The sequence below is a fragment of the Schistosoma haematobium genome, chromosome 1 (assembly GCF_000699445.3).
Source record: "Schistosoma haematobium chromosome 1, whole genome shotgun sequence".
Taxonomy (NCBI): domain Eukaryota; kingdom Metazoa; phylum Platyhelminthes; class Trematoda; order Strigeidida; family Schistosomatidae; genus Schistosoma; species Schistosoma haematobium.
Window position 1 is genome coordinate 32,593,612 of NC_067196.1, and position 27,331 is coordinate 32,620,942.

Below are 27,331 nucleotides of genomic sequence, written 5' to 3' on the forward strand. Positions count from 1 at the left end.
GCGATGACTGGCGTCCGATTTGTAATTATTGGAGACTTAATGTGAAAATCACTATCGATCGTTACCCCCTGCCACACATCCACGATCTGACAACAACCTTGAAAGACACAAATGTTTTCTCGAAAATTGATTTGGTTCAAGAGCATAATCCAATACCTATGACTGTAAATGACATTTCTGAAACTGTTGTCATCTCTCCTTTCGGACCCTATTAATCGTTGCTCATGCCTTTCGGTTTAAAAAATGCTACACAAAATAAATAGTCCTGTAAGTCTTTGACATTAATGGTGACCTCATTAGTTTTACTGGCCACACCATATCATAAAAGTTTCATTGTTTTTCCATGAGGCAAGTATCGCATACATCTTAACCATCAATTAGAAGTGTGGCTGTTTCGTTCATCATATCTTCAAGCTGAAATCCTCACAGACCTGCTGTATTGCAATTTGAAACATTCAAAACTTTATATACGTTGTTTGAATCGTTGCCAAAGCAGACTTGGCAACAGAATTGATCGTATGGGTCCCTTTGTTTGGGATGGCGTTATGGATGGCTTTGGATGATAAGGAATGATAGGTGAGTCATTCTTCTCTCTATAAATGAATCCATTGTAATTATTTTTGTTTTTACAAGCTAAGTAGCCTGATTTGATTACTTTGTGATGTAATGAAGATATAAGCGTTCGTTGTTATTTTATTGAAGTTGATTAGTTATGATAAGTACAGATAACTTTCTTGATGAATCCAAAATGCATAAGAAGTCTTGAATTAGATTTGTTGTCTTTTAGCGTTAGGTTAATCAGTATTCTATTATGATCACTGCGATGAATGTAAATCTTGTTTGGATTGCTCCATTTAGTTGTGATATATTTTCTAGTTAAAACAACACATGTTTCTATTTGTATTAGTTTCGGTCGTCTGACCTGTATTTCCTACGTTGAGATAATGGTAATCCTTGATAACCCAAGGGGATTTATTCAAAATATCATGGTTGTTTATTAGTACTAATGTAACTTGTGTATACAAACATGATCTGCTGCATCATTATGTATGCGAAAAATTTCTATTGTTTCAGGTTTAGTGTCACATGTAAATCTGATGGATGCTCTTATCCATCCTCATCGTCAAGTCAACAGCTTAAACTATTTTTCTATAAGTCGACCGAGTAGCTCGCTCAATGATTCTTCCGAGTCGGATGCAATAATTGAAGATACTCCAGACTCTCCAGTAGAAACCACCGACTACTCGAGCAAAGCCCCCGATATCGGTCAAACAGTGACAATAGGTCACGACGGTTCTGAAATATCTGTGTGCGACACGCAGAGATTGAACAAACGAGTTTGTTTCTCATATCAAGAGTAAGGTTTATTTCTTCATATCGAGTTTTAGTAGTGAATCTGACCCTGACGAATATCCTTTTCATGCTGTAACTTACGGTGAGTCGGAAGGCTGTTGGGGACTTCCTTATAACGTGAGTTTCTGCTGTTCACCTAACTTCGTTTCAGGATCACAATTATGCATCCTACGAACCAAATCCAGATCATAATAGATCTGTTGAACCTGATGATCGTTTGTCTCTTTTAGCAAAGTTAGCATTAGCAAAGGATGAGAATCCACAGGATTCAGGAGAAAAGACGTCCAGGACACTCCAGTCTACACTGCGAACCAACTGGATTCTTGAAGAAAGTTCCACGGTCTCAACAACTAAGTCTATGGGTTTGGTTGAACTAAACGCGTCGTGCTCATCAACTAAACGTTCTGTCGTGTGCAACTCAGAATTAAATTCTCCCAGTAACGGACAATCCCTGGTCACAACGACAAGTCACGTTTCTTCCTTGCCTAGTCGAACAATCTTGATCTCAACTACCGGTGGGAATGTAAATCCTCCCCTACAGATTCATCGAGTTAGTTCATCCCTCACACCACATGTTATCTTACGGACTGGTTTGCCTGGTCTTCAAATTTCTACAACTGCTTCACGTCAAGTTTCTACTGATAGTATGGATTCTGTTCGTTGCGTTTGTGGAAACACGAATTTGGATGGTTACCTCGTTCAGTGTAATCAGTGCAGGTAAAATATTTTCAGCATAAATATTAAAATCTAACCACTTTTTCAGAATTTGGCATCACAGTGAATGTATTTCATCTGCTGGTAAAAACCACTTGTCAACACCATATGTTTGCGAAATATGCCAGACACAGTCAAAAGCTGTTGCTACTCAGCGACCTCATTTGACTGCATTTAACAGTGTTGGATCAACCACAACTCCTAACATCCGGATTTCTCGTGCTCCTATAGGAACAAATACATCTTCAGGACGTGTTTTCTTAACAAATACGCTCGGAGGTGTGACTCATCGACAAGTTCACGTTTGCATCCCAGCAAGCCAAGGGATGTCTGGTGTTCAGTGTGGTGAGTTCAGTCTAGTTTCTAGTGTGATTTCAGAAAATGGCTCTGCTGTAGCCCGCCCTCCAAACTATGGTCCATGTGGACGATCTGTAAGAAGCTCTAAAAGAAAACAAGATCTGTTAACACGTAAGAATATACTCTATTTGTACTGTTTATTAGTTTAACGATAATGTCAGTAAAGTAGGCGTTCATATGATTCTAATGTCTAATTCTCAGTATTTTCCAAAATTCAACCGTGCAATCAATTTACAAGGCGTAATATCCCTTAGTGTTCTTTTGGTTAGCAGAATGATGAAATTTCATGGATACATCTGTCCTCCTTTGCTGCTCCATGAGCTCCTTGAATAAATACCTTTGTATTAGATTTGAGTCCCAACTTCACGAAAATACTTTTGAAGACTGCTGTCGAGAAACTTTGGATTGTCACGAGATCTTTAAAAGTAGGAGCGCTTTGTTGTTCATATGATATTGCAGTAAAAAGGCAAACGACTGAGTCGCTAGGTATAAAGCTCGCCTCCGTGGAGCAGTCGGGTAGTGGGATGCTGAGTCATAAGTTAGGTGTTTGACTTTCGGTCACTAGGTCTCAGGTTCGAAATTCAACTACTTCAGTTTGGAAACCAAGTAATACAAATAACCCTCACACTTAGAGTGTGACTCGAGGCTAACCACGTGGATCTGTACTTGGTAAATGGGTTAATAATATTGAGTTTATCAGTCACTGGAAAAGCCTAGAATGGGTTGGCTAAGGTTCGTAATCTAATCGAATTATCCAAAATTCCTCTGATGACCTTTTGAACACTACATATTTATTTTTTCCCTTGACAGTGCATGTACCGCTTTTTAGTTTATTGTGAATTTTCATCTTTATTGGTTTTTCTGTGTTGCTAAACAGTGTAGTAACTTAAATAGGTGGTAAACCTCGCGTTTTCATTTCTGAAAGCAAAACTTGTTTATGAACTAATCCTAAATACAAAACGGACACCTGTTATCGAATAATTTGTACAACTTATCACTTTTATTGAGTGGTGATAAAATTGATTAGCATATCTTGTAATGTAGGAGGTTCTCAGCTTGGATGTTTTTGGGTACTCTGAGTTGGTTTAATTACAGAGCTCTCATTACCGTTCTGCACATCGTCGGTGTTTGCTTCTGTCATACTTCTACGTAAACCCTGGTAATGTCCAAGACGTCAACGAAGAATCCGCAATTAGACTAACAAGCTCAAAGAACCCAGCAGTACCAAAAGTAATGTATCTCCTAGATAGCTATGTGGAGCTACCATTGCGACTTAAGAAGCGTTGGTCATCATTTGCCTGGAAACATAACTTGTATACAAGAAACCGTGAGACCTTTATATAGTAAAATTCAATGTGCTTGATAAAAAGTGCATTTGTCAGAATAAAAATTTTGCTTCTACTATGATTAAAAGCAATCTGTTTCCCACCACAAGTTTATCTTTTAGAGAATTTCGTTGCTTTTAAAAGAAACTAAGATGTTATAAACCTTGGAATATAGTAAGATAATTCATCTTTCAGTCAACCAATTGTAAGCAACATGAAACCTGGTATATGTGCATCGGTTAGGGTTACCACATCACATCAACACTGAAAAGTTATCAGAGGTAATGCTATGGGAGTAGTGTCAGTGGTAGCATGGAAAATTCGTCAAATGAAACATGATTCGAGAATGAAAGATGGATTTGCGGTTGAAAGTTGCAAGCTATTGGTATGCAACATGGAAGTAAACATGTGTTCTCAAAACTCAACAATGTGAACGAAAACTTGTCTTAGTTACTGAATTAGCTTTTTATAGGTAAAATATCTCTAAAAATGCCTTTAGCCATTTCGTTTTCTCTTCCTCCAAATCCTGAGCTTATCTATTATTTCAGACTTTATTCTTGAGATTTATACTTTTGAAGAGTTCCCCAGTATTTACTCTTTTTAACTATCATTGATACAACTATTTTTATATTTTGGCTATTTGCCTTCTTATTTTTTATCTTCCTGTGCCGATTTGGTAATGACGTTTGGGCTGGAGGACATTTGTGACTGTGTTGATTATAACTGATTGATGGACCTTATTTTCTACCCATATGTTCTTAAAATTATGTTGTAATTGTGCCACATCCTACGAATGTTGGTTCACTACTCACCATAGACTATATTCAAATTTTCTGTGGAGGTTGGATCTTGCAGTGTTATTTAGTTGAATGGTGACAACCAATATCTGAGTCTTCGTTCACACATCAGCTTCAGATATTATCTCCATTCCCAGCCTCATAATTTTTCAAATTTTTCAATGAAGTGGTTGACATAGCACCATAATATGTATTTGTAATTTTGCATGAAGTTACTGTTTTCAATGCTTATTATCGAAACTTGTTTTCTCTATCATATGGTTTTTCGGATTTTTTTTCTTGTAGTCACTGGTGGATCATCCTCTGCAAACGCAGGCATTGAGGGCTTTTCAAGCTCACCTCCGGTGTTGGATGACTATGATGACTTGTCAAACATGCGGACATCTTATAACACTGATTTAAAGAGCTGCTTCGTGGAGGGTTCATTAAACGTATGTCAAACACAAGGAAGTAATCCAATCCCTGTGTCCGATAAAGTGCAAATTCGTCATAGCAGCATTGTACATCGTTTAATTACAGATTGCCCAAATAATAAGGTACAAAATACATTTACCCAGATGAATGAAGTGTGCCATACCACCCCTCCTTGTCCAGCACCTGACTCTGTACTATCTTCTCCATCAGATATTTATGAAGAAGCCCAAACTCTACATCTTTCAAGTCGTGTTTGTAAAAAACTCAGTTTATTGTTTCCTCTGTTTACTGGCATGGGAGCAGATTGTGGCGAAATAGATGGCATTTTTAACGAAGAAATTCCCTCTAATCTCGAGCGTTTGTTCCGTTATCAGGTTGTTAGTTTCGACTTTAACCGCAGGGTGAGATATTTCGTGTAAATCTGTTACCTAAAATTTGTCAATTAAGATGAATCTTTCAGTATTTCTAATACCTGAGTTCAAATTCAAATCCATTTTTCAGGGCCTAATAGCAAATGAAGACATTTGTCCTCGTACGCCGATTATTGAGTACCGTGGTAATTGTTTGTTACTCAGTGAATACAACGATATGTACGACTATCGTAAACAGTAAGTAACTGTTTTTTAGTTATTTTCTTTTAGTTACAATCCGTTTGTACTGTTTTACAAATCCTTGCCGAAGTTACCTCTCTGTGTTGATGCTCGCAAGTATGGCAATGAAGCGCGCTTTATCCGTCGGTCATGTACGCCTAACTCTGAGGTAATTTGTTTTATTGATAAAGTTGAGCTTTACTCTAGTTCTGATTAAAATTCTAATTATCCAGTTATAGAGTCCATAATTTATGTCCTAAAGAAACTAATAAGACTCCTTTTCATAAAAACATCGAAAATTAGTCATTTCCGCACAGGATATCTAAAAAGTCAAGGTTATGTAACAAAAGTTCGACGCTATTTAAGAACGAGCCTACACACTCCAATTTAGTGACTGATTCATTCTAAAGATCCAATTGATAGTTTCCACGAACCACTAAGGAAAGAACAACAGTATTCCAAGAACGTTTACTACTCACTAGTAAAATGGTTAGGTCATGAAATCAATCCATAAAGACATCATCAGCTTACCCTTGGCTCATTAGTGGATAAAAACTTTCTGACCTAGATCCTTGGTATAGTCATACTCGTTACTCCTCACTTTTGGTTTTCTATTTTATTTTAGTTATCCCTCATATTTTCATTTTGGTAATATTATCCTTCCCTGTGTTGACGTAAGTATTGGCAACTTAGAAAAGTACGGATTCGTATCAGTTCTCACGTTGTCCATGACTGACTTATACTTCCTATACTACTGCTATTTCAGGTATTTCAAATTCCTACATAGTACGAATAATAGCTGTCCATTTTTCGTATGCTATCACTCGTCCCCAAATGACTTTAAAACGGATTTTTTATTTTCCTTTTAGGTCCGCCACTGCATTTCCTTTTCAAATGATCAACATAATGAACCCGTCCCTCATCTTCGTCTCGTCGTTGTTGCATCACGGGTTATTCCAAAGTCATCCGAGATAACTCTACCTTTTGATTTTGACTATACAGCCTGTCGATATCTTGTTAAGTGTTCATGTATTCTTAAAGGCTGTCCGATTACCCGTTGGTTCCAAAGAATGAATCAGTTGAGCAACCCTTTGCGAAGTTCGACTCGCCATTCGTTGGTGTGCACTCGCAAATTACCACATTCACCCCGCTCATATGGGGTCAACGGTCATTCTCGAGGTTTTAGTCTGTTGCAAAACTCCCAGTCCCATTACGATGACAAGGATCCTTCCGATGAACAGTCAGTTTTGTATCCTAAATCTCCCATAAATACCACTGTGAGGAACTTCTCCATTAGTCGAACAGGCCGTTACCTTCCAAGTCCTATTTCGAATGAGTAAGAATATTTTATACCTTTAAGTTCATCGTGACTTTCATGTCCTTTGTTTTCGTGACAAGGAGTTAAATTTCTTCAGTCTACATGTGATAAGCCTTGCTAATTGAACTCTAGATTTGGTTCCTAAGCTCTTCTAGTAACTCCCAGGCTAGATATACACAGTGACTTGAACACGAGAGAAAAGGCGCGAAATATATAAGAAAACGCTTTACTCCAAAGGTTCGTTTATGTACAGAAAATCTAGGGTTTTTATAGTATTTTAGATGTCTGGGTTTCCGAAAAGTTCTGGAATGCTACTAAACATAGCGGCGGCATAAGTAATCACCCAATCAGAAACTAGACATGTGACTTTTCACTTTCTAAATGTTTCTGGCAAAACTTCTAGTGAACGCTGATTGAATAAGATGCTTCTCAGTGTTTTCAGAGCCTTTCTTGGCTCTTTTTTGAGTTTTCTGAATCTTCCCAACAATGGTTTCATTTTCAGTAAATTACCTCGTATTTGTTCATACTTTAAAGTTAATGTTGAGTTGTTTCTAGAGGTTAAAATTGTTCATAATTTTAAATGTTTCAGACTAACTGACATGCTAATATTAAGTTTCAAAAGTCCCAAAAGAAATACGGAGCAAGTTTGTGCTTATTTCTACACATAATTATTTATAGATAATATATAAAAGGTATATCCTTTATCTAAAAGTACCAAAATTTATAGTTAGTGATTTTGAGTAATAAGAATGCGGAGTGAATTATCTGGGTACTCTTAGTGTGTTTAAAGGCCGGATGTTACTTACTTACTTACGCCTGTTACTCCTAATGGAGTATAGGCCGCCGACCAGCATTCTCCAACTCACTCTGTACTGGGCCTTCTTTTCTAGTCCCATCCAATTCTTGTTCATTTTTCTCATGTCTATTTCCATTTCCCGGCGTAATGTGTTCTTTGGTCTTCCTCTTTTCCTTTGACCTTGAGGATTCCATGTGAGGGCTTGTCTTGTGACGCAGTTGGGTGCTTTCCTCAATGTGTGTCCTATCCACTTCCAGCGCTTCTTCCTGATTTCTTCCTCCACTGGGATCTGGTTTGTTCTCTCCCACAGTACGTTGTTGCTAATAGTGTCCGGCCAACGGATCCGAAGTATTTTGCGTAGACAACTGTTAATAAACACCTGTATCTTCTGGATGATGACTTTCGTAGTTCTCCAGGTTTCCTCCCCATACAGTAGAACTGTTTTGACATTTGTATTGAAAATCCTGACCTTGGTGTTGGTTGACAGTTGCTTCGAGTTCCAGATGTTCCTCAGTTGTAAATATGCTGCTCTTGCTTTGCCGATCCGCGCCCTCACATCTGCATCAGATCCACCTTGTTCATCAATGATGCTGCCCAAATATGTAAAGGTTTTTACATCTTCCAAATCTTCTCCGTCAATTGTGATTGGATTGGTGCATGTTGTGTTGTATCGGAGAGTCCTGCTTTTCCCTTTGTGTATATTGAGACCTACTGCTGCTGAGGCTGCTGCTACACTGTTCGTCTTCTGCATTTGTTGTTGCGTTTGGGATAGAAGGACCAGATCATCTGCGAAGTCTAGATCGTCCAGCTGCATCCAAGATGTCCATTGTATGCCGTGCTTCCCTTCAGACGTTGACGTCTTCATGATCTAGTCGGTCACCAGGAGAAAGAGAAAGGGTGAGAGTAAGCAACATTGCCTGACACCGGTCTTCACCTCGAACGACTTTGTCAGCTGTCCTCCATGCACGATTTTGCAGTTTAATCCATCATAGGAATTCCGTATGATATTGACTATCTTCTGAGGCACGCCGTAGTATCGAAGAAGCTTCCATAGTGTTGTTCTGTCCACGCTATCAAATGCCTTTTCGTAGTCAATGAAGTTGATGTAGGGTGATGAATTCCATTCAATTGATTGTTCCACAATGATCCGTAGAGTTGCGATTTGGTCTGTACACGATCTATTTTTACGGAATCCTACCTGCTGGTCACGAAGTTGGGCGTCTACGGAGTCCTTCATCCTGTTTAACAATACCCTGTTGAAGACTTTTCCCGGTATTGAGAGAAGAGTGATGCCCCTGTAGTTATCACACTTGCTGAGATCGCCTTTCTTCGGTATTTTGATCAGAAGTCCTTCTTCCCAGTCTGTTGGTACTTGTTCCTCATCCCAAATCTTATTGAAGAGAATGTGGAGTATCCTTGCAGTTGCCGGTACGTCTGCTTTCAGTGCCTCCGCTGGAATTTTGTCTGGTCCTGGTGCTTTGCCACTCTTGATTTGTCTGATGACCATGCTGATTTCTTCAATTGTTGGTGAGCCAACATTGTTTGGGAGGTCCGTGGGTGCTGCTTCGATATTGGGCGGGTTCAGTTGGGCTGGTTGATTTAAGAGTTCTTTGAAGTGTTCTATCAACCTTCGTTGTTCTTCAATGTTGGTGATTACCTTGTCTTCTTTGCTTTTCACTGGTCGTTCTGGTTTACGGTGATTTCCAGAAAGTTTCTTTGTCGTGTCATACAGTTCTCTCATGTTCCCCTCTCTTGCAGCATTTTCCGCCGTCGTTGCTAAGTCTTCCACATATTAACGTTTGTCAGTTCTGATGCTCCTCTTCACTTGTTTGTTCACTTCTGTGTATTCAGCTTGTGCCTTGTTTTTTTTCTGCTCTTGTTCGACTGGTATTGATTGCTGCCTTCTTCTTCCTCCTTTCTTGAATCTTATCCAGTGTATCAACAGTGATCCATTCCTTGTGATGGTGCTTCTTGTGACTCAGGACCTCATGACATGTTGAAGTGATTGCCTCTTTGATCCCCTTTCAGTTGCTCTCCACAGTAGTTCCTTCTCCATTGAGTAGATCATGAAAGGCCTGGAACTTGTTGCTGAGGACTATCTTGAATTTCTTGAGTGTGTTAGTTTCCTGAAGAAAGACCGTATTGAACTTTTGTGATATTGTCTGCCCCGTTGTCCAGTGCTTCTTGAGTTTCAATTTCATCTTGGCGACCAGTAAGTGATGATCTGATGCTATATCAGCTCCTCTCTTGGTTCTCACGTCCTCTATAGTCCTCCTGAACGTTTTGTTGATGCAAATATGGTCGATTTGGTTTTGTGTAGTGTGATCCGGTGAAGTCCATGTGGTTTTGTGTATGCGTTTATGTGGGAATATGGTGCCGCCTATGACCAGCTTATTGAAGGCACATAGGTTTGCAAATCTCTCACCATTTTCGTTTCTTTCTCCCAGTCCGTGTCGTCCCATGACGTCTTCATATCCAGTGTTGTCCACTCCAACCTTGGCATTGAAATCTCCCATCAGAATGGTCAGGTCCTTTGTTGGGCACTTCTCGACTATTGACTGCAGCCTATTGTAGAATTGATCTTTAGCGTCTTCATTGTAATCGTTGGTAGGCGCACAGCATTGAATGACGTTCATTGTAATGCTTTGTTTGTTTTGAAGGAGGCTTTGATGATCCTTGGTCCATGAGATTCCCATCTTGTAAGTGCATTTTATGCCTATTTGGACAGCATCAATGCAACTCCTTGTGTATGTGGAGCATTTTCTTCATCATGGGCGGAGTATAGCAGAAGCTCCCCTGAAGCTAGTCGTTGTTGTCCGGCTTGCGTCCAATGTGTTTCACTGAACCCAAGCACCTCCAGCTTGTATCTCCTCATTTCCGCAGCAATTTGGAAGACTCTCCCACATTATACGAGTATTCCATGTACCTAAATAAATGGTTGCTCTGGTTGTCAGAAGGGGCATCGACCTCTTGACTTCCGAAGGAAATCGGCTTTCATCATGAGGCGTCATAGATCTTCTTAATGAAGACCTTCTGACTCCCAAGGCAGAGTTTAAAAAGTTTGAATAATTTTTTCTAGTTAGCGTTTTTTAGCGAGTTAGTTTTCTACGGGATGGGGTCGCTAACCCCACGCCCAACCCTCCTCCTTTATCCGGGTTTGGGACCGGCAGTAGCCCCCAGAGGGACTCCAAGTGGAGCTAAAGGCCAGATGTGGGGTCTGTTATTATATATTACAGATTCAGAAGTCCTTGGCTTTTGAAAGTTTGGGTCGCGTGTTGCGTAGGTAAGATATTCGTCCATCAACGAAGGGTAGAACAATACCCAACATTTTACTCTGTTTTACTTTTTGTCCGTAATACCTGGTCGTTACAAGTAGAAAACATGTCTAGGTCACTAATGTTTGGTCATAAGTGCTTTCGGAACATTCCCTGTATGTTCTGGAATCACTGGGTAAATAATGTTTATATTAGACTTAGGGTCATAGGTGATAATGCTAGAGCGGTTGACAAGATTATGGATCTTCATCGATTTAGTTGGTTAAAACATTTCTTGTTCACACCCACCCACCTCTGGGACTTATGTTGGCTGAAAAAGCGAGTTAGAAGAGAGCTTGGGGCCTCCAAATCAAAACGTAGCATCAGTCTATGAAGTCCATAACTGTCGAATTCAGCGATGTGGATAGGTACATACTATTTGGTTGGAATGCATGTGATTATTGTGATTGATAGTTCAAGACGTTGGGTGACATGTCCCAGAAGTGGTCTTAATGGTGCAGATTCATTTACTCTGTCTTTCCCTGGATCCTGAGTTGTGAAGCTATATCATAGGATTCATCCTACGAATTCATTCATTCTTCTTGAATCATGTTCTCGATGCCTAGTTTTTCTTGTTATCGTTATTACTACCACTTTAGTATTTATTTTGATTATTTTATCTCTCTATAGTGATGTAGTGTGGTAGCTTCAATCGATACATGTGTCAGGTTCTACATCACTTATGACTGATTGAGAATTACTGTATGGCTAAATAGCCTATATATTCAACCTAGTGTTGCGGTATCAAATCCTATCCCACCTTTTATGTGTTCAGCAACCACTTAGAATCATTTGTCTAATGAAGTGTACAACTACAAAGTGGTTATATCTGAGTTTCCAAATTCATTCGCAAACATCTTGTTCGTCTGTGTAAATTGTGGTTCTTGACTAAAGACTTTTCGACGGCAAAAATATAAGTTCTAGTCTTCCGGTCTGAAGTTTACTGAAAAAAACCTTTCGATCCTGTCATAAATTCCGGAAAACTAATTTCGCATTTCACTACAAATTATTTATTCATTCTACCTGTTTTTTAATTCATTATAAGCGAATAAAAATTTCTCAAGTTCATTTCCATAATTGTCAAAGGGCACCTGTTTAGTATAACCTCATCTGATGTATTACTTTCATAAACATTTCACGAGTGAGTAGAATACAAAGTTATTGCACCTAAATTTAGTGTAGTAGATGTAGAGTTTAGCCAATGTTCCCAAAAAATGTCTTACACGAAAATTAAAAAAATATCAATCACTCGTTTACAAATTGGATTGTCTCCATTCCTATGGTCACAATGTTTCTGCAAGCTCTCGACATAATTTGCATAAATTAAAACAAGGACCAGTTTAAATTAGTATGTTTGGTAAAACAATTAGATTAAAATTCTGACACTACTTTACAACCATGTAAAGTTTTAGAATGTTAGATTTTTTTATATTTAATTTATTTCGTTTATTATTCATTCTTCATGGGTGTTATGTATTACATATATTCATCGTTGTAACGATTTACGGCTGTTGTGTATTTGTCCTTTTAAAGCGTCTTCAAAGTAGTATTTTACGCAACCACGTGGTTCCAAGCTTATGACATATTATTATGTGGTTTCTTGCCGATGTTTATTTTTGTTCAAAACTGGTGTCCAGCCTTTTCTAACTTTTTTTGTAGGCGAACTTCAGGATCACATCAAGCAGGACCTAACCGAACTACTCGTGGTTACTTAAATAAATCAGGCATTTCATGTGGAGTTCGTAAAGCTGTTCATCGGAGAGGTCGTGGACGGGGGCGATTAAGAAGTTCTAGTTCTCTTGGAGTGCGTAGCAAACGTGAAACAGAGCGACTGTCTTCCAGAATGGTGTACCTTAGGAAGTCCCATTCTAAATCCTTGTCAACTGCCAGAAAACGTCGTTCACAACGTAATTCCTGTTCTCACAGTGGTCAACATCCAGTGTCATCACCTAGTGATAGTATTGTAAATGTAGATAAGAAAAGAGATTCGCATAACTTTCCTAGTAGAAGTGGTTTCTCTTGCGAAATAGAATGTTTAGATAGATTACGATCGGTTCCTGTTAAAGCAAGTGACTCTCCACAAAAGTCATCCAACATAGAAAATCAAGGAGAAGTCACTGATAACACGGATATCAGCTGTAAGTCGAATAATGAGTTATTGGGAGAGGATTTAGATGCTGACACTGAACCGGAATATGAAGTACAACCAGAAAAGTTAACAGATAGATCAGTATGTCGAAAATATATACAGTCTAACTCCCGTCAGGACCGTCTTAATTCTAAAGAAACAAAAGAGTCTTATACCTCAAATAATTCTCCTAGATCACCTGATCTGGACCATGTAAAAGCTGAAATACACGAAAGTCATATTTTTAAGCGCAAATCTGTAAGTGCTTTTCCTAAACAACATTTTTAAAAATTATTCCTTTTTTAGTTGATTATTACTATTCACCCAGGTTTATTGCTGTTATTATATGCACAGAACTTTAACATGATGTCGAGTTTATTAAATATCGCTTGTAATCAAGGTTCATAAAATCTGGATACCGTCTTCGTAAACAGACAGTTTTTAGACTGAAAATCGGGATAGTCATCACATCCTTTTGGTTTTGAACATTATTCTCATTATTGTAAATACGAAATGCAATTAATTTCTGTGTAAACGGGATTATTTTATAAAACTGACCATAATCGGTCATTAACTGTAATATAATCCAAGAGGTGGGGACACTTATTAAAAGGTCTAACAAACGCAGACAGTACATCAGACCGGACCACGCATACTAAACATCAAATTGGAATCCAAACATTATTTATCAGCGTAACCAAAATTCACTCATACAGTCGTCAGGCTGCGGTGGTTAAATATTGGTAACACATGTTAACCATTTCGTTTTATGGAACCCAGAAACTAATTAATCTTATTTCGTATATTTGGGGAAGGTGTCTATCGTTTCATAGTAGAATTGTTTTCATAAAACTTCTTTATCTGCCCTCGTAGGGTTGAAATTGAAGTCAACATATGATCCAGGTTCTGATATACTCATTTAGTTTTCAGTTATTTCAGTGGCACCACATATATCTTTCGTGATAAGGTACTATAACCTAGAGAGTATTTCACTTTTATATTCACCTCATCTTTACTTAACGTCCACAATCACTGATTTTTCGTAGTAAAAAATGTTGGTTGATGATTATATATCGTAACTATATGAATTTCACGTAACTGAAGAAAAAGAGTCTAGTTAATGTACTCATTTTCCAATAACCAGTGTTGAATTCTCCAGGGAGTGGTATCCTTGACGTTTCACCAAGCACTTCGTCTCCAAGTACCCTTATTAATTAATTTATTGTGGGATGTCAATTAGTTAAAACTTTATCTTTTGCCTCAGGCTGATTCATCATCACTTGTTGACCGTGGAAAACGGCGTTCACAGATGAGCACCTTCGATGGTCATGTTTCTAAATCACGCAAAAGAAGTACTTCACTTGAAGAAAAAGAAGACAAGGTTAGTCGTTGTGGTTCAACTTTTTCTGTTTATTTCGTCATCGAAAATTAAATCATCATCTTCATTGTAGCTAACTTAACTGTCTCTACTATACTACAATATAGCCTGGTCATGACATATGTATTCTCTAACTTGACTTATAGAAACACGAGATTCTCAAAGGTTGTTCTCAACAATCCTGAATCTAGTCGGAAGTTTATATTTACTCACTAAACCTGTCACTTCACACTGATGCTTATTGGTCTGTACACGATTCTACGCAAGCTCCTGTATGAAAAGTAATAATTCATATTTTGAGTGTAAATATCAGAGGTTATTGAATACCATAATGGACTCTCTTGATCTATTGACCTTAGAACCTTACTACGGGATAGCGTGTAAAATAGATACCAGTTGTATTCTAATGATAATTTTAGTTAATATATGATTACATTTCATATAAAGCTTGTACTCATTAGATTAGAGTCTTCGCTTTCTAAACGAAGGTAAACAGAATGCTATTCAGTTCAGTTTAGTGCTTTGTATACACGTTATCACCTTCAAAATATCTGTTCTTGTCAGTCAGTCAGCTACAATGTAGGACCAGGCACGTATATGCATCATTCGAGATTTCCATACCTCATCAGCACAACAAGAAAAACACCAAATTCATAGGAGCAGTTACTTCATTAATAGTAAAAGAAAATTTCATAAAAGGATATGATACAGGAAGAAAGAATTAGTTTATAGAAAGAAAGGAATCAATTAACTTTGATCTCACAGTTTAAAATCAAAGTGTATACACCGACGCCACTGTGATCGACTCTGTGCCATAACACCCAGAGTCTCCAACCATTGTCAACCATAATCACGCGGACCCCAAACAAGTCGTCTGCATCTACCAACATACCTCAGAGCAGAAGTTAGTGACTTCAAGGACTGATGCCACGTTTTATATTGGCTGCCACTAACTTTCTTCCAACCATCCCCAACACCGGTTAGCATTGCACGTCGTGGTAATCAGTGTTCAGGCATACGTAACACGGTCCAACTATCTCAGTCGATGAAGATTCACAACCTAATCAACTGATTTACCATCATTCCCTGATTCCCTGTGTCTAACATCACTTTTACTTACCCGGTGATCCCAGCAGATGCGAGCAACATTTCTAAGGCATCTGTGGTCAAATACTAGTAGCTTACTAGTATCTTCTACTCTTAATGGTCACGTTTCGCATCTGTAAAGTTGAAAAGAGTGAACTACCGCGCAGTATACTCGTCTCTTAATTGCTAGATGAGTATCTCCCCTTCGCCATAGGTGACGTAAGTTGGCAAAAACCAAACGAGCTTTCTGAATCCGTGAAGAGATTTCGTCAGACACCAACTCATTAGGGATGATCACACTTCCAAAATAAGTGAAGTTGTCAACGCGTTCGACAATTTTGAAAAGGAATCTTTATGAGATTTCGTGTACTTTCATAAGAATATTACAACAGGCAAACAATTGAAATTACTTTCTGAATGATAAATTAAGTATACTAATTGACTTTTTTTGGTATCCGTAAAATGGAATAGTTATTACCAAAACGGGAATTTATTGCACAATCATTATGATTCGGTTTTCAGATTGTATCAGATGTTATTACTTATACTATTTTTATAACTGTTGATGTTTTCAGATTCATCATATATATTCATTTGTTAAAGTTGCTGTCTAAAAGTATAAAATCATGTATCTTATTATTTAGAAATCAAAGGAAGATGTATGGATGGCTGAAGTATTACGTCGCATAGAGCGTATGGAAAAAAAACGATTAAAGCAACGCGTGTCTTCGATCAGTTTAAAAAATAGTCAAAACACTGATTGCACTAGAAATGACTCAAACCAGTTTTCTCCCCCTGAAAAATCTCCTGAACCTGACTCAGTATCAGACAATAACGATGTTAAGTCAACAGATGGTGCAATGGAGACTGGAGGAAGTTCTGATATTAACTCAAAAGCATTAGAATGTGATAAAGATATTAAAAATGTTATCACCGATGAGACCCACTCTGATCATGTAGAACCTACAGACATTTTTGAAAAGCCTGAGCTGTTTGATTGTGAATCAAATCATTGTTCTGGTTTATCACAAAATATCAAACAAAATAGAAGTATATCTCCATCCAAGGCTTGTAATCAAGATATTTCAGAAGAAAGCGATACATGTTTTCAAAGAAAGCAGTTAAAACAATTCACTGGGTCCAAGTTTAAGTACCAAAAACGCTGTTCTGTCAGTCACAAACAGAGACGGCGGCGTTCCCAAGCAGCTATGTTATCTGATAGCCTATCATCCGTGGATCAAGGTGGTTCACGCGAAGACCGTTGGCTTCAAATGCAACTTCGACGTATCGCTGAATTAAATGATCGTCAGGAAGTATCACAACTCACCTCATCAGACATGGAGAATATGTCTGATAAAAGTCATATGTCATCGGGTAATCATATTAAAGATGGATCAAATATAAGAATTACACTTTTTGGAGCTTTGGGTGTTAAAAGTGAATCATCAAAAAATGATCGTAACCCAAATAGTTGTCTTCAGCATTTATCACCCAGTTTGTCTAAATTCAGTATCGCCTCTGGTTGTGATACGACAGTTTTTACGAGTGGTAATGAATCATCTAATCAGATCAATAGTAATCAACAAGCTCTCGATTCTGAAGCTGATTGTGGTTTTATAGTTTATAGAACTCGAGAAAAAGATCCAATGGCTAAATTTAGCAGGACTCGTTCACTTGATATGCATTCCTTGTTCTCAACAATTCATGATGAAATATCTGGAAAAACAGTAACCGACACTCGACAAGATGTTTATACATCTGTTGACGATATGTCAACATCTTGTTTGACACAACCATTTCTGCACCAAACTCCCAGACCTACAAAGAAACGGTGGTTATCTCGGGTATGTTAATCTAAAATTTCAAGGGAATTTTCAGTGTACAAGTGTTATTGCTAAATTTCGAATGTCTTGAAAATAAAGTCACGCTTAGTAATTTAGTCAACTTTTTTATCCTTAGTTGTAACATTCTTTTAGGCTTTAGGTGAGGGAATAAATGTAATGTGATCATCATTGAGTTTCAGTTTGTTTAAAAAAAGCTGGAACGATCTTGATCTCGGTTTTGACTTTCTTTAATGTTAGTTTTCTCTATTTTTTAAATAGTAATATTCTGTCCAAGTCATCATTTCAACATTCGTATTATTAACCTTGCTGAATGCCATCTTGGCTTTCTTTCAAATGAAAGAAGAGGTTTGAAAATATGAAGGCTAAAATTAACACCTATTGGCTTTGTGAATTTTCACTGTGGATGTTAACATCTAAAAATGTAAATTTCACACTACGGAACTGGAAAAGTGTTTGTTAGGAATTGTGTGCGACTGAAATCAGGCAGTTGTTCCTTAGGCTTCTCACTTAAACATTCTAGGAGTGTCGATCATCCACACTTTCAGTAATATCGGAGTTCATCATTATCCTGTGGTCAAATCATTAGCTTCCTCTTCTGCATAAATAATGTGTACCGAAATTCTGAGGATACTTATTGTCTATGGTATGTTGTTTTAAATCAGATTTTATTAATTCAAACTTCGTTTTGTTCTGTCGTGATGAATTAACCAATCGCATGAAGTCTTTCGTCGACATGTAGTACACAGACTACAGGTTTGTGTGGTAAAGGCACTAAAAAGCCCTGTTTTATAAACATTTTGAGCGATAATGTGTTATATTAGTCAGTGTCCTAGTGACTGAAGAGACTCGACGTGTATACGAAAAGCCCATTTGGCTGCAAACTATATTTGGGGTTTAATATCTTATAATCTATTATCCGCTTAAATCTTAGTAAACGGAGCTGATCTCAAACACATCTAATTGATGGAAACTGAATACCAGAAGCACTGAGCAACAGCTTCATTAGTGGAAAAAAACATGAGCTAATAGAGAATAAGTGTTTTGTTTTGGAAAATGCCTCCTTATCGAATCACGTCTTCGATTTATTTTCAACGGTTTTGATTATACTGTTTTAGGCTCTAATGGAGGAAGATGTCGAATTATCTAACAATAATTTTTCAAACTGTTCCCACTCAATTAATCATTCACTATCCACTAAATCAGATTCATCTTTAGTCATGCAAAATTCATGTGCTACGCCAGTTAATCCGAAAAAGAGGATTATCTCCCGACTTTCCGGGATCTCTGAAGACTTACCTATTTGTACGTATTTCGAAAGCGATGATAATCTCAAAAAAGAAAGCGTCACAGTTTTGTCTGATCGTTTAGCGAACAATCCAAATGATGAACAGGTGGTTTGCAATCCAGAATCTAAAGTTATTTCAGAGTCACAAGAAGATCCTGAGTTTTGCGATGGTCTATCAACTCATCTGGCTCCTGTAAGTTTCTTTTTTGAAGCTCGTTGCGTAGAATAAGGAAAATTGTTACACTAACTATTTTTTAAAATTTTATTTGAACACATAAATATTGGTACAAAGCGACACCGAATACATATGCGCCACACAAGTCACTTAATGTGTGTGTGGGCTGTGATACTGTCCGGGTGCCCAGACCGAATCAGGTGGTTTCCTTAGGGTGCCACGCCTGGAGCCTTCGACCTAAAGGTCTGGTCCACAAGGCAGTGGACCAACGTCAGGAGATGCAGTCCCATGGTAGTCGGTGACCAATAATTGGTTAATACGCCATTTGTCCTTCATGATACTGGAGCCCATGTGCACCATTTATTTGGAATCAGGATTTCCCAACTTTCCTAGGTGGACCCTCTGTGTCGACCGACTAGGTTAAAGCGCCGGACATCCGCCTTTCGTTCTCTCAATCCCATAAACTACACCCCCGCCACGAGAAGGCAGTGTGTAGAAATTCCATGGCAATGGCTGTATATGTGTGGCCATGTGAGGGCATTTCGAGAGGGAGAGGTGACTCTTCCCACCCTCGCCCGTATCAGGGCATACACTTATATTAATATTCTGTATCTTAGGTCTGTCTTTCAGTTTTTTCAGGTGCTAACAGTTTGTCCAATGTACACAACCATTAGTAAAATAATGTATACTTGATTAACCTCTACTTTGAAGGTCTACGAGTAGTCGGTCTGCGCATGTATTTATTTGTTTCTGGATTTAAAGAATGTGAAACCTAACATGTATACATTTTTCTTTTTATTACTTAACGTACATTACAGCGTACGTTTTAACAGCTTATGATGAAAATTTACTCCATTGTCCCAGTGCTGAAAATTCATCTGTATCTTAGTCAAAAAACAGTAGATATATTTTATATAGTAAGTAGCTGTGATATGTCGCGTCAACACAGTTCTCCATGACTTAAAAAACAGTAGTAGTAACATACTTGCTAAATTTGTTACGGAAACAATTTACAGATAAAAAGTATCGCGTGTCGGTTCGTAAGGGTCAGTAGTTGTGAATATTTTTATCAAATCTCAGTCATAGAATAATGATTTTTTTCATTGTGACCGGTGAACATCAAATCAAAATCTTAAGAATTCTACTTTGTTTATGTTCAATTGATTAGATTTTTAATGCATTTCTCTTACTTGGTAGCTTCCTCCGAAGAAAGCTACAGTAAAGCAACAAGCTGAAGAGTTGCGATTGCAAGAGATACGTAAAGTTCGTGTTTCCCTCTCTGAATATCGTCGACGTCGTGGTCTGCCAGCCCTCACACCCGCTACGGAACGAAATCATAAGCAGACGAAAGAGCCGCTAGATCAATCAAACGGTAATATTGATAATTTAGAAATTATAATCCCACCAACTCTGATTAGTCCTGACCGACTTCTAATAACGCTCCCAAATCTTCACAATGAGTCAAGGCCATCCTCTGACGTAAAAAGTTCTGATGGATTACTGCAAAAAATTACAACATTGAACATGAAACCTGAGGTTCTTCATGATTACAATCAACCCCTATCACCTTACACAAATACACCAAAAAGATGTGAATTCGATAGCGAACGTGATTTCATTGATGCAAAAGTAAGTGAACGTGGACCTCGAACACCAAGCGAGCCACCAGATGATGACGATGATGAAGATATCGGGGTCGATTCTATAAATCCCGTTAGTAGAGGTGCTCTTAGTAGTTCTCCTGAACCGTTCATAAGATTTCCTGGTAAAGTGCTTTCTCACAGCTCACCAACATCTACATTCTCGGACTCTCGTATAGCTTCAGAAAAGCTACCTTTCAGGAACAGTTCACCTCCAGATGTGAATTCTAGCAAATTTTCTGATTCGTGCTTCCAGGCTAACATGTTTGCTTCTTCGAAACCAATTAATCGTGAAAATCTTTTACATGACATCGATCATGCTAAGGAGTACGATCAAGTGAGTTGACTGTTTTTGAGTTTATTTGGTTCCTGTTTTCAAGTAAAAGTAGGTTATGCAGCATGAAGACAAAGACCTGTCATGTATTAATGCAATACGTTTTGAACAGTTTGAATACGTATTAACCTGTTAAGGTATATACGATTTAGAAACACAGATCAACTAGATAAACTTCATATTGTTATTACTTTATCTAGTTTTATTAAAACGACTAACTATTTAGCATTAATTTATATTTAATGGAGTAACTCAATTGACAATTAAGTGACTATGAGGTCTTGTTAGTTGGTACACAGAAGGATGAATCTTATCTTTTATTTTTACTATGAAATAATTTTAAAAACTATTTATTTATTTATTTATTTATTTGAACACATATATATTGGTACAGGAGTGCGCCAAATATATATGCGCCACACAAAACAATGAGAATTTAAGAAGAAAAAAAAGAGGAACGTGAAAAAAAATATTAAAAAAAAAACAATAATAAAGAGATTGGTTTAAGGGAGTATAGTAATAATCATAGTCATAATGGGGGAAACGAAAAGGTACAATCAGAACAAATCTTTCAGTTAAGGAAGTTACAACCACTTTTATAAAGAAAGTAAAAGAAGGTTACAGCAGGATCGCCACTGGCTTCTAATCTGAGCCATATCTGATAACGTCTCTAGCCACTGTGTTGCACCATCTCTCGGACCCCAACCAGGGAGTCGTGAAGGACCGACAGAAGCCAGTCCTTTGCAGCTTTCTTTCATACCACGACACCATATCATATACTGACCACCTCTCCGCTTTCTCCAACCAGTCCCAGAGTCGGCAAATAATGCACGACGAGGAATTCTCTGGGACGACATTCGTAGAACATGTCCAAGCCACCGAAGTCGGTGTTTCAAGATGGTGACATCGATTGCATTATCGTCTCTGTGCCCGAACACACGATGCCGAACCTCTGCATTACTAACATGGTGTTGCCACTGGATGTCACCAATCCTTCGGAGACAACGATGATCGAACACAGAGAGTCGTCTAACACCGTCAACTCGGAGAGGCCAGGTTTCACAAGCATAGAGCAAAACTGCTCTCACCGACGCGTTGTAGATCCGACCGTTTGCAGCTAGACTAACATCACGAAGGCGCCAAAGGTGGCCCAGATTGGCATAAGACGCTCTGGCTTTCACTATACGTGTATTGATATCATCACTCACACCCTCACCAGCACTTACGCAGCTACCTAAATACACGAACTTCTCGACTACTTCTATCTGCTCATCATCCAGGGTGAGTACAGGATTAGAATCCTGCCAGTCTTGTAGAATTACTTTGCACTTCGAAGGTGCAAGGTACATACCATACCTACGGACACTGATTGCCAACTGATTAAGTGCGGATTGCATGGCTTGGGCATTATCGCACAGTAAGACAATATCATCCGCATACTCAAGGTCGAGGAGTCTTTCTCCAGGCAACAGATCCACACCACCATTACTTACATCCATCAGAGCTGTTTCCAGAATGTCATCGATGGCAAAGTTGAAGAGGAATGGTGAGATTGGGCAACCCCACCTAACCCCACTGCTCGAATGGAACAATGGAGAGAGGTGGTTGTATGCCCTCACTCTACCTGAGGTGTTTGTATATAGGGCCTTTAAGATGTTAATAAACTTCTCAGGCACACCCTTCTTCAATAGACAATCCCAGAGAACAGTCCTGTTCAACGAATCGAAGGCAGCCCTAATGTCAAGAAACACTAAGATTGTTGGCCTTTGACGAGTATGACGGTGTTCTAACATTTGGCGGAGGGTGAAGATATGATCAATACATTCTCGACCAGAACGAAACCCAGCCTGCTCCTCGCGAGGCAATGTTTCTCGGGTTTTGAACAACCTACGAAGTATGACGGAAGCCAATAGCTTGGACGCAATCGGAAGTAGACTTATCCTCCGATAGTTGTTACAGGAACGACGTGAACCCTTTTTAAAGATAGGGACAACTATCGACTCATTCCATGACGTTGGCACACTCTCTAGTTCCCAAACCTTTGTAAACAACGTCGTCAATTCCTTAGTCAAAAAGTCACCACCATCTTTAAAAAGAGCCGGAGGTAAGTCATCTGGGCCAGGTGATTTGTAACGCGTCAAGAGTTGGAGTTCCTTGCGGACTTCCGCCTCATTTGGTGGATCAGTCGTCACCGGCCATGGAGGGCAGGACAGTCTGACCAATGTTGCCGGAGCAGCAGGCCAGTTGAACTGCTTTTCGACGGATTCTGCTCATCGTCCAAGACGTCGATGGATGTTAGTGATTGGCATCCCGTCATCCTCACAGATTATTTCGCTCACACCAGACTTCTTGCTGCCAGTGGTTGGGATGAGTTGGAGGAGCTTCCGGTAATTACCAGATGCAGCTGCTGCTTCCAGCTCATTAGCACGCTTCGACCACCAGGCTTCTCGGTCCTTACGCAAGCTTTGCCCAATTTCCTTACGTAACATCCTTCGTTTATGGTCAAACTCACGGTCATTCGCAGTAAACCGACGGGCTTCAATGAGTTGTAAGGAACCAGAAGAAACCCAGTGCTTAAAAGCGGGACGTTTCGCAAACCCACAACTGACTGTTCCCGCCATTTTCATGGCGTCATGCAATTGCAACCAATGCTCATCTATACTTTTCGGTGGAGTGGTAGCTAGCCTAGAAGCTAGCTCGTTTGGATACTCACTTCCAACAGAAGTTGCAACCAACTTGCTAACATCAATCCGTTGGTGGCGGTCACTTCGTTGTCCACTGAAAAGTAAGGCAAGATTGGCGCAGACCAAGGCATGGTCAGAGTCCAGATAGGTACTCCAAAAGGAGCGGCAGTCTTGTACACAACCACGCCAGTGGTAGCTGATCGCGATGTGATCAATCTGAGTCCAGGCTTGGGATGCAGAGGGAGGACGCCAGGTGGCACATCGGCGATGACTGTGCCGAAAGTTAGTGCTAGCCAGAAACAGGTTGTGGTCTGTGCACAGTTGCAGTAGACGGTCCACGTTATATGTCCTGCGATCAACAAGTCCCCATCGGCCACCTAAACGACTCTCTTCTGTGCCTAGACGCCCGACCTGGGCATTCAAGTCTCCGGCTAGTACTACAATATCTGTCGAACGCACTTTCTGGAGAAGAACAGATAACTGGTGGTAAAACTCATCCTTGATTGCATCCGGGCTGCAATCTGTCGGAGCATAGGCGGAGATGACGAAAAGACATCGTTTCTCACGCCAATTTCTTCTCAATTTGATGGAACTTTCTAATCTAACAGCACATAACCGACTGTTAATGGGGATCCAATCGACTAGTGCTGCCTCAGCTCTAGCGCTTAGTGCGACACCAACGCCTGCAAGACCAGACGAAGATGCCACAGGGTCCCCGGATAAGCGCACGTAAAACAAACTTTTTGGAGCGACAGATGGAGATCGAATTTGTAGTACTTCACCAGAGTCTTGAATACGGGTCTCGGATAGACAACAAACATCAATATTAGGACTTTCTAAAGACATAACCAGTCCTATCTGTTGTCCAACCTGCATAAATGTGCGAACGTTGAAGGCAGCCAGTTTGAATGGTGCACGTGGTTTCAGAAAACTTGCTTCAGTCCTCGTATTCGGTGGTAACATACAATATTCAACCGGACAGTGACTCGAGAACGTTTAGATAGAGTCGAATTTCCACCAAAGACGAGCTGCTGTATAGGTCGAAAAAAAATAAGTATAGACAGAGTAGGAATAAAAGAGGGTGAATAATGATGTAGTAAATAATAATAATAATAATAATAATAATAATAATAATAATAATAATAATAATAATAATAATAATAATAATAATAATAATAATAAATTGAATCATTTGAATGTTCGTCGAAGCAAGAGAATTAGTTTCCATGATCATAGACAGTTCAGTTCATTAATTGTGTGTGGGCTGTGATACTGCCCGGGTGCACAAACCGAAGCAGGTGGTTATCTTAGTGGGCCACACCCCGAGGCTTTGACCTAATAGTCTAACCCACAAGGCAGTAGGGCATCGTGAGGAGATGCAGTCCCATGGTAGCCGGTGACCGGAAATTGATTCATACGCCATTTGTTCCCGCAGGATACTGGAGCCCATGTGCACCATTGGTTTGGAATCCGGGTAAAGCGCCGGACATTCGCTTTTCGTCCTCTCATTTTCGTGAACAACACCCCTGCCACGAGAAGGCAGTGAGTAGGACTTCCCTGGCAGAGGCTGTATACGCGTGGCCGTGTGAGAGTATTTCGAGAGGAAGGGCGAACCCACCCCGCTCTCGGCCATACCAGGGCATTTGTTTTATACGATATTTAACTGATTTATAGACTTTTCACATATAAAACTCATTAATTACTTTGATTTTGTAGTTGTAGTGATTATGTGTTCCTTTAGTTGTTTTGACAATAATTTAGGATTTTCAGCATATTGAACCCTAGTTATCTTACGTTGAATCTTTTAAAATTTATGGTATGCTTTTGTATTTGTAGGATCGTATTTTGTCCGAAGTTGTAGATCACAAGCCTTCAGTTAATATACCAGTTTCTACTAAACAAGTACATTTTGATAGACTGGCTCATTACTATAAGAAGACATTTAACTTAGATGATTCTCAACATCTGTATGGTTTGGTGATTTCCACAGGGACTCCACCGCCCCCACCCCCTCCTCCTATTCCTTCATTCTCCGGACATCCAGCGTCTTCAAACAGTCCGGTTGCTCCGTCGTACGATATCGAGAAGAATCCAGAAGATAATCCAACTCATCTATCTGGGTCTTTGGAATACTTCATACAACGCGATAACGAGATACGTGTGTGGCAAGAAACGCGATCTTATGAACGAGAAAAACGTAACACTTCTCCATGGCATCACCGAGTTTCCAGTCAGCCTTACTTAAATACAAAGAAGTTTTGCACAATCTCTAAACATCCCTCAAAGTATTATAAAAATAATGAAGGCTTTTTCTTTTATCCTGATGTCGTTACTGGTCATTTCGACAATGTCGAACAAACCCTACTGCGCATCAGAGATAGTTTGCAAGCTCAATTAGATCTAACTAAAGTGGGTTGTGCTTCACAAAAAATGAACTCAAACAACGATCGCTCATCAACAAACAATAACGGGGCTGTATGTTGATCTTAATATGTAGCAGATTATCCAACTATTTGATACTACAATGTATACATAAACACGGATCACTTACAATCTTTTCTGACATTAAATCCAATCATTTTCAGTTAATGGTGATTTTTTTGTGACCTGGGTTTTCATATTATCTTATTCTCGTTCAATAATCTCAGAGTTCTCTATCCCCAGACCCAGTTTATCTAAGCATTTTTGTACAGATTCTTATTTTGATACATTAAGTTTATCTAAACCAATGTCATATTTTTCATCTTAAGTAACATTTTAAATTTTGTAAATAACCTACGAACATACTATGTTATGGTTATCAAGCCTTCCACAGAGAATTCACTTAAATTGTTGATTCATGTATGTATCTTGCTTGTGTATCTTCTATTCTTTTATCAACATACCTCATTATCTTGGTGCTCCAGTAGATTGCCGGTTTTCAAATGTACCATAATATCCGGTAATCAGTTTTTATTGGACAACAGTCCAATTAATACTTTTTAGCTGTACAACGAACTATTTCCTAATTATATATCAAAGTATATTCATATAAATGCCAATCATGTATTGGCGTGAACTGCTGTTCAACATTTTAATAAATCAGTCATCTCATATTCATTACTATATTTAATTTCTTTAACCCTTTGCATTTCATATTGATATTAATATTCCAAAACTATTGATCCCGGTCGTTTTGTCATCACTTTCAAGTTACATGTAAAATTACTGCAGGCAGTTTCAGTATGCCTAAACGACTTTGTTTCAATTTGAAATCTTGTAAATCTTTGACTTTTTCATATGAATATTTTAATAATTTTACTCTGATTTGCGTTCGTTTAAATGAACATTTATCTTGTGTATGTTGTATAAATGAGGTATTATTTGTTTATTGTGCAAGTAATGAATGTTGTACATCTGTTTGATCGTATTTCCTGTCTTCGCCCGTAATTTGGTTCGTCATTGTTTCTTTTGATTTCATATGTCAAGGCAGCGGCTTCTTGTTCTTATTTCCTCTCATTTGTTCATGCTGATATATTTCTTCACATATATAGGAACTGCTTGATCTAATAAAATGCCGATAATATACATGTATGTGATTTGAATTCTTGCCGAACTAAGTTTGTGATGGGAATTGTAAGTGCTACTTAGTCAGTTTCGTTTTGCGTACCAAGTTTTTGTCGGCAATTTTTAAACAGCTAAAATTAAAAACGTCTTTAGAATCACTTATCGGGAATAATGCATATATTTTGCAATTATTTTATATTACACTGGAAATTGTAATTTGATTGTCATTAAAGGAACAACTATCAGTGATGAT

General features: G+C 38.7%; 1 protein-coding gene across 2 annotated transcripts; it reads left to right on the forward strand.

Annotated features, from left to right (window-relative positions):
- The first annotated feature begins 482 nt into the window (after positions 1-482).
- Positions 483-27,116, forward strand: MS3_00007773 (uncharacterized protein). 2 transcript variants are annotated; one of them, XM_051216106.1, is made up of 16 exons: positions 483-576; positions 1,075-1,357; positions 1,392-1,470; positions 1,505-2,070; positions 2,117-2,412; positions 2,446-2,535; positions 4,832-5,361; positions 5,462-5,568; positions 5,602-5,719; positions 6,420-6,886; positions 12,638-13,364; positions 14,371-14,487; positions 16,215-17,414; positions 18,530-18,892; positions 20,072-20,851; positions 25,369-27,116. In XM_051216106.1, the coding sequence occupies exons 1-16, from the start codon at positions 570-572 to the stop codon at positions 26,014-26,016; spliced, it is 6,378 nt and encodes a 2,125-aa protein (XP_051073751.1). In that variant the 5' UTR covers positions 483-569; the 3' UTR covers positions 26,017-27,116. The 2 variants fall into 2 exon arrangements, with proteins under 2 accessions (XP_051073751.1, XP_051073752.1); XM_051216107.1 differs by having other exon boundaries at positions 1,389-1,470; positions 2,117-2,535.
- Positions 27,117-27,331: the final 215 nt, after the last annotated feature.

Coding starts and splice junctions, on each gene's coding strand:
- MS3_00007773 (XM_051216107.1), top strand. Junction 2,536..4,831: donor AAAACAAGATCTGTTAACAC/GTAAGAATATAC, acceptor TTTTTCTTGTAG/TCACTGGTGGATCATCCTCT. Junction 18,893..20,071: donor TATCAACTCATCTGGCTCCT/GTAAGTTTCTTT, acceptor CTTACTTGGTAG/CTTCCTCCGAAGAAAGCTAC.